The 8,095-nt window shown below is 53.9% G+C and overlaps 1 protein-coding gene across 1 annotated transcript; it reads left to right on the forward strand.

Annotated features, from left to right (window-relative positions):
* Positions 1-824: 824 nt before the first annotated feature.
* On the forward strand, positions 825-8,095 carry LOC147646175 (uncharacterized). The gene is made up of 13 exons (XM_086873852.1): positions 825-3,039; positions 3,394-3,465; positions 3,838-3,909; positions 4,112-4,183; positions 4,271-4,372; positions 4,790-4,897; positions 5,584-5,655; positions 5,846-5,917; positions 6,005-6,106; positions 6,315-6,458; positions 6,828-6,899; positions 7,178-7,279; positions 7,910-8,095. The coding sequence occupies exons 1-13, from the start codon at positions 2,832-2,834 to the stop codon at positions 8,077-8,079; spliced, it is 1,368 nt and encodes a 455-aa protein (XP_086729978.1). The 5' UTR covers positions 825-2,831; the 3' UTR covers positions 8,080-8,095.

An 8,095-nucleotide genomic window follows, 5' to 3' on the forward strand; every position in this document is an offset into this window, starting at 1 on the left:
CAGAACAAGGCCCAGCAATTAAGAGGCCAATTAAAGGCCTGGGCAGCAGCAGAACTCTTGGCAGAGTTATTTGGACAACCACTGACTATCTACAGGTCCTCAGCAGACTCACTGGGAATGTTTCCTGACTATGAGCAGCCTTTCAAGAAGCTGTTTGAGGCCGAGATCAGCAAAACACTCACTGTTTTCTCTTCCAGCAATACCAGATTCCAGCATAGCACATCATCAGGAAAAGTGCTCCACCAGCCACAGTGGCCATTAACTTAATCAAACCATGTGTTCCCTGGTAGAAAACTCTTCTCATGCTCTCCCAGATCTTCTGAGCATGTCTTGTGGTGCCGGCTGCATCTGTGGGAGCAATAGGCAGCGTGAGCCTGTGCTGTGCTCCACTGCTGAGCTGGCAGCACGCTGGATACAGACAGGACGTTCTCTGTTTCCCCCAGAGCTGGGGCCTGCAGGCACCTTGCCACCCCTTGGCACAGGCTGTGCCCCCCAACAGAGCCCAGAAAGCTGAGAGCAGAGCCCGGGGGACAGCACAGCTGCTTGGGCAGTGGCTCCTTCCAGGGACACGGGCCAAACCCATCCCTGAGCAGCCACTGCCACTCCTGACCCTCCCTTCCCTGTGACAGCTCCCCCAGCCCAAGGAGAAAAAAAATGTCCAAAAGTTCCTTTCTTTATTCCCATTACCTGGAGGGTCCTGTATATAGTAATGTAGTAATGGTCATGAGGATCTGATTATTTTCAATTTTTTTTTTTTTTTTTTTTTTTTTTTTTTGATATTGAGACAGATGAGGCAGCCATATTGTTTTTAGATTTGGTAGGGGTTTTTTTTTTTTTCTTAGTATGATTGTTTTCTTATAAATCCACATGTTAACTTATTTTTATTTAGATATTTTTGATTCCTAAGCAATTATCTTGACAATCTGTTGTTCACTTCTTAGTTAATGTTCTATCTATAAACAATTTTGACTCTGTTTTTATAGGAATAAAAAGATCTCAGAAAGCTGTATTTTTAATTTTGTTCACATTCTCTCTCCCTGCTCCCAACATTTACTATGATACTTTTGGAAACATCCCTGACGATAGCTAGAGTTATTTGGGAAATGCTTGGCTTAACCTGGGAAATGGATTATTATTTTTGCTGCTCTAAACCTACATTGCTCCAAGCTTCACAGCCACTGTCCTGATGGATGCCTGTGTGAATTAAAACAATGTTTGTGAGACAGCTGAAGAGCTCAGACTTCAGGGAGGAGGAGAAAAGGATAGAACAGCCTGTTTCCATGGCTGTTTTTTCATTTCTAGTATGCCAGAAGTATGGTAGGCTACAGCTGTCTTCAAATGTCATTGAATTAGAGAAAAACTCTCTCCAAGGCAAATGATGCAACACTTTGCCTCACAATCCATCAGCCTTAATTACAATTAATTATATGGTCTTAATTATACTCTGATAAATTACGGTCTTAATTATAATCGGATTAGAGCAAATCAACATTGTGTGAGTGGCAAGAAGAATTTGCTTGTCAACAGATGATTATGTCCCACTGAAGAATGAAGAAAATCTGCCTTTACTTGGAAGAAAGGAGACATGGAGCAATGCAGTATTTGGGTTTTATCCAGTGGTAAATGGGGCAAGAAGCTGTAACAACTTACCTGTTTTACAGAACACAAGCACTGATACAGCCAATAGTGCACCCACACTGAAGGGATCTTCAGAACATTGCTTTATTTCTTAACAAGGAATGGGCAGCAAAATTATGGCATTTATCTGAGCTGGAAGCCCTGTTCCTCTCCTGTTTCTCCTTGAGCACACTGTTCTTTGCAGACTTCACTGTGCAGCCCATCAATCCTCTCTTGGCCAACAGCTAAATGGCACAACTACCAAAACACAGGTGCCAGCACCATCACCCCAGCATTATTCCAGCACTGCTCTGCAGGTGCACAGCAGCACAGAATGGCTTGGCTTGGAAGGGACATTTAAAGGCCATCTAGTGCAGTGCCCTGCAGTGAGCAGGGACACCTTTGGATCAGGTTGCTCAGAGCATGAGCTTGAATGTCAGCAGGGATGGATGCCCACCTCTCTGGGCAACCTGTGCCAGGGTTTCAAAACCCACAGTGTAAAAAACATCTTCATTATGTCTAGTCTGAATCTACTGTCTTTTAGATTGAAAACATTCCCCCTCAGTCTTGTCACAACAGGCCCTACTAAAAATTCTGTCCTGTCTTTTTTACAAGCCCCCTTAAAGTACTGAAAGGTAGCAATCAGGTCTGCGTGGAGCCTTCCCTCTTCCAGGCTGAACACGCCCAGCTATCCCAGCCTTTCTCCAAAGCAGAAGGGCTCCAGCCCTCAGAGCATTTTGTCCCTCCTCTGGACTAGCTCCAACAGGACCATGTCCTTTCTGTGCTGGGCACCCAGAGGTGGATGCAGTACTCCAGGAGGGCTCACACCAGAGCAGAGGGGTGGTGGAATCACCTCCTTCAAGCTGCTGGGCAGCCTCCTTTGGAGGCACATGGCTGGCTCATGTCCAGCCTCTCTCCTTGCAGCAGCCACAAGTCCTTCTCAGCAGGGCTGCTCTCCATCCCTTCATCCCCCAGCCTGTGAGATCAGCTGGGCTGGGACCCTGTCATAGCCCTTGGACCGAGCTGCTGGGCAGGATGAGCTCCCTAGTGAAGAAGGCAGATCCCACTCCCCACACAATTCCACGCTGGCCATGAGGTCACAGCAGCCTGTGGGGTGACAGCAGGCTGAGGTGACAGCAGGCTCTGAGGTCACAGAGGTCCCAGAGCCCCGTGGTTGCACAGCACCACGAGGACCGAGCAGTCAGTCCTTGACCATGACTGTTGCGGCAGCAGCGGCGGCGGCAGCAGCGGTGCTGACATTGGGACAGCGGTGTCAGGACAGTGGTGGCAGCAAGAGCTGCAGGACTGGCAGAGGGCAAGGCACCATGGCCTTTCATCTGCGTCTCCTCCTCCTGCTCCTCCTGGCAGTGGCCCTGCCTGACAGGGCTGCCCAGGCTGCTCCGCAGCGAGCACAGGGAGCAGGTGAGCCCGCGGCCTGGCTTCCCTTTCCTGGGACAGCACTTCCTTCTCCTGGGAAGAGTTGGGGATGGTTTTCCACAGGGCTTTAGGGAGGGTTTCCTCTGTGGGAGGGAGAGAGTCCCCAGGGGCCCTGGGCTGGTCCTGCTGCCTCTGCAGGGATGTTGCACAGGGCCTGCAAAGAGGGTGGAGAGTGACCAGAGCCAGCCCAGAGCTCCCCAGGCCCCTCTGCAGCTCTGGCCATGTCCATTGACACCTGGCTCCCACAGCCTTACCCAAACCCCTCGCAGTGCCCAGTTCCCTAAGGCAGAAGGGGATCCCAGCACCATGGCCATGGTTCTGATCTGTGCTTCTTTCTAGATTGGGATCATGACTTGAATTATTTGGGATCGCTGGTGAATGAGACTTTGAAAATCTCGGAGAATGCTGGAGGTAAGTTCTGAATTGCCACTTGTACTGACAGAATAATCTGTCAAGGTGGGAAGTGCTCACTTATGTGCCATTTGTGTTAAGGTCGCGTGAGGGTTGAAGGATTCTGGAAATTTTTCCTTGCTCCCTTCTGGAGCCTTGAGTGATCCCCCATCATTGCTGTCAGTGGGAGGAAGGAGCATTTAGCTGTCAATCTTCTAACTGTGTGCAATGCCAGTGTCTCCTTCCATGTGCTCTGTGCAGCCACGGAGAGGAACAGAGAGGGAAGGGGCTGTGCCCAGGGCTTTGCCTTGCACAGCTCCTTTGCCAGCCCCAGGGAGCCTGAGGATCTCCTACAGAGCCACGGGAGCTCTTCTGTCCTGCCTTTCCTTGCAGCCAAGCCTCTTGCTGAAGGTGATCTGGCTTCCCAACCCACGTCCAGGACTGAGGCTCTGGGAGATGGCGAGGGTGGGTGAAGGCCTTTCCCCCTGGGAGAGCTGCCAGCTCAGAGCCCAAAGCTCAGCCAGGGCAGCATCGCTGCAGGTGTCAGGACAGAGCCGTGCACGTGTGTGCCCTCACCCTGCGCCATCCCCTCACCTCTCCCGTGGCTCAGTGCTGCCTGTGCAGATGAGCAGAGGTGACAGAAGCTTCTGTGGCTGTTGAGTTACAGGTGTGTCTGCAGGGAGGACTTTCCCAGCTCCTGGGTTGGTAACTGTACGCAAGCCCGGCTCCCATCGCAGGGGTGAGTGGTGTGTCCCTCCTGACCCCACAGGCTGAGCACTGGTTTTCTGGGATCCATTCCTGCAAAGGGGAACTATTTTCTCTTAAGGTCCTCCAAGTGGAAAGAACAAAGCTGCAGGACACCAGAATCTCCATGTGCCATCCAAAATCACTCCGCAAATGCTGAAGGAAATGCTGCAGGGAGGACAAGGTGGGTCCATGTCCCTCAGCCTTCTCCTGAGACTCAGCAGCCAGGGGCTTTCTTTGCACAGCGGGAAGCGGATCCATGGCAGCCTCGCTATCCCACTGTTGCTTTCCTGGCCTGCAGGGCTGTTTCCCAGCCTGGCCTGGCTGCAGCTTCTCCCCAGCCTCTGCAGAAAGGCATTTGGCATCAGCAGGCAGGGAGCCCAAAGTGCAGCAAGGGTCATGCTCACACTGAGATCCCCTACAATTTCTCGGTCCCCAGGTAGATAAGAAAGGGCAGCTGTTTTGATGAGTGTAGGCCCTGGCCAATGCCAAAAAATTTTCAGGGATTCCTGATCCTTAACCATGCCTTTGACAAGCATTGCCTCCTGAAGTTTCCCCAGTGGGGAATGGTTCCATCTGATCCAGCTGCCCCTTTCTGCAGAAGTGGACAGAGCGGCTGTGCTGAAGGCGGCGTTTCCCGGAGGAAGCAGTGGCCCATGGGCAGCCTCTGCTGCAGGAAGGGAGGCCATGCCAGGCACAGTCACAGGAGGTAATTGCTGTGCCTCTGGGCCTGAGCCCTGCTGAGGCTTGAGCTGCCATCTCTGCTGCTTGGCAGTGCAGGCACAGCCCAGCCAAGACCGGCACAGCCCAGAGGAATTATCCCCAGCAGGCTCAGGGCACTCGGCTACTGAGCAGTCCTGCTGGGGTCCATCCATGGGAGACACGTCCCAAAACCTGGCAGCGACTGCAAAGGGGTGCCCAGGGTGGGGAATGGGCAGAGGGGGAGGCCAAGGCTCCAGTGTGTCCTGAGAGGGCCTGGCTCTGCCCCCTTGGGCTGGGGGAGCTGTCCCAGGGAAAAGAGGGATGGAGACAGAGAGGAAGGCAGGAAGGGAGGGAGAGAGGGCAGGAGTGAGGGAGGGATAGTTGTGCAACTGCGTGCTGCAGTTTTTCCTCATTGCTTTAGCAAGACTTTCAGCTGTAGCTGTGAGAGAGCCCCAATGGGCCTTGGGCTGCCCCAGCCACCTCTTCCAGGGATGTTGCACAGGGACTGCAAAGAGCTTGGAGAGTGACCAGACACCAACCCAGAGGTCCTCTGGCCCCTGTGCAGCTTTGGCCATTCTCCTTTGACATTTGGCACCCAGGGTCTTACCTGACACCCCTGCAGTGCCCAGTTGTCAAAAGTAGAAGGGGATCTCAGCACACCATGGCAGGGTTCTGATCTGGGCTCCCTTCTAGATTGGAATCACAACTTGCATTATCCAGAGGCCCTGCTGGATGACAGCTTGAAACACTTGAGAAATGCTGGAGGTAAGTTCTCAATGGTCCTTTCCTGGCAGAATAAGCAGTTTCAATGTCCTGGCACCACTGCAGGTGTCAGAACAGAGACATACACGTGTGTGCCCTCGCCCATCGCGTTCCCCTCACCACTCCCGTGGCTCAGTGCTGCCTGTGCAGATGAGCAGAGGTGACAGAAGCTTCTGTGGCTGTTGAGTTACAGGTGTGCCTGCAGGGAGGACTTTCCCAGCTCCTGGGTTGGTAACTGTACGCAAGCCCAGCTCCCATCGCAGGGGTGAGTGGTGTGTCCCTCCTGACCCCACAGGCTGAGCACTGGTTTTCTGGGATCCATTCCTGCAAAGGGGAACTGTTTTCTCTTAAGGTCCTCCAAGTGGAAAGAACAAAGCTGCAGGACACCAGAAACTCCATGTGCCATCAAAACCCATGAAACAAATGCTGAAGGAAATGCTGCAGGGAGGACAAGGTGGGTCCATGTCCCTCAGCCTTCTCCTGAGACTCAGCAGCCAGGACCCCTGCTCTGGCCCTGTCACCCCCCACCAGGGATGTTGCACAGGGCCTGCAAAGAGGGTGGACAGTGACCAGAGCCAGCCCAGAGCTCCTCAGGCCCCTCTGCAGCTTTGGCCATGTCCATTGACATCTGGTACTCACGATCTAACCCAAACCCCTTGCAGTGCCCACTACCCCAAGGCAGAAATGGATCCCAGCGCACCATGGACGTGGTTCTGATCTGTACTGGCTTCTAGACTGGGATCAGGACATGGATTATCTGGAAGCCTGGCTAGATGACAGCTGGCAAGACTTGGAGAATACTGGAGGCAAGTTCTCAATGTGCTTTTCCTGATGGAATAATGTCAAGGTGGCAAGAGCTCACTCATGTGCCATATCCCTTAACATAATCTCAGGGCTGAAGGATTCTGGAAGCCTTGCCCTGCTCCCTTCTGGAGCCCTGAGTGATCCCCCAGCATCACTGTCAGTGGGAGGAAGGAGCATTTAGCTGTCAATCTTCTTCCCATGTGCAATGCCAGTGTCTCCTTCCATGTGCTCTGTGCAGCCACGGAGAGGAGCAGAGAGGGAAGGGGCTGTGCCCCTGGGCTGTGCCTTGTGTGACTCCTTTGCCAGCCCCAGGGAGCCTGAGGATCTCCTACAGAGCCACGGGAGCTCTTCTGTTCTGCCTTTCCTTGCAGCCAAGCCTCTTGGTGAAGGTGATCTGGCTTCCCAACCCACGTCCAGGACTGAGGCTCTGGGAGATGGTGAGGGTAGGTGAAGGCATTTCCCCCTGGGAGAGCTGCCAGCTTAGAGCCCAAAGCCCAAAGCTCAGGTGTCAGGACAGAGCCGTGCACGTGTGTGCCCTCACCCTGCACAATCCCCTCACTACTGCTCAGAATTGGCAGCTTTTTGGAGGAGGGAGGGCCCAAAAGCCAAGGCATTTTTTGAACCTTATCCCCGTATTTGACAAGCATGAGGTCCTGAAAATGCCAGCACCCAAATCAAGAACTTCTCCATCTGGTTCAGCTGTGCCTCTTCCTTTCTCAAGGGATGGACCAAAAGACCATGCAGGTGGAGACGTTTCCCAGAGAAAGCAGTGGCTCATTGGCAGGAAAGAAGGCGATGCCAGGCACAGGCCCAGACACAGGAGGTAATTGCTGTGCTGGGCTCAGCCCTTGGCGGGGCTGTGTGCCAGCAGCTCTTCCCCTAGGGCTGGCCCTTGCATGACCCAGCAGCAGCCAAAGCTGGAGGCACCTCGGCTTCCAGGCCTCTGGAGCTCGTTTCCAGCTCCTGGGAAATGGGACTCATGCACCAACATCTATCCCACTGCAGCTGCTCCCAGAGGTAGCCGTGAGCGCCCAGAGGCCCAAGGCACAGGAGCAGCCCCGAGCGGGAGCCCTGCCACGAGCCCAGGGCCACAGCCAGCCCTGGCTCCCAACTGGGCAGGGGCTGCACTGGCCCCTGACAGGGCCTGGCTCTGTCCCCTTGGGCTGGGGGAGATGTCATGGAGAAGGGAGGCTCAGGGGTGGCAGTGGCTGCTCAGGGTTGGGTTTGGCCCGTGTCTCTGGAAGGAGCCACTGCCCAAGCAGCTGTGCTGTCCCCCGGGCTCTGCTCCCAGCCTTCTGGGCTTTGTTGGGTGGCACAGCCTGTGCCAAGGGCCAACAAGGTGCCTGCAGGCCCCAGCTCTGGGGGAAACAGAGAACATCCTGGACATTCCCACCATGCTGCCAGCTCAGCAGAGCAGCACAGCACGGGCTCTCACTGCCCATTGCTCCCACAGATGCAGCCAGCACCACAACACGTGTTCCCAATTCCCAGAAGGACATTGGAAGAGGTTTCTGTCAGGGAACACGCTGTTGGCCAGAATTAATGGCAGGCCTGATTTGTTTGGTGCATTTACTTGTTTTATGCGGTGTTGGAATCTGGTATTGCTGGAAGACAAAACGGTGAGTGTTTTGTTCATCTT

The sequence above is a fragment of the Cyanistes caeruleus genome, unplaced genomic scaffold (assembly GCF_971803275.1).
Source record: "Cyanistes caeruleus unplaced genomic scaffold, bCyaCae1.hap1.1 HAP1_SCAFFOLD_117, whole genome shotgun sequence".
Classification (NCBI taxonomy): Eukaryota; Metazoa; Chordata; class Aves; order Passeriformes; family Paridae; genus Cyanistes; species Cyanistes caeruleus.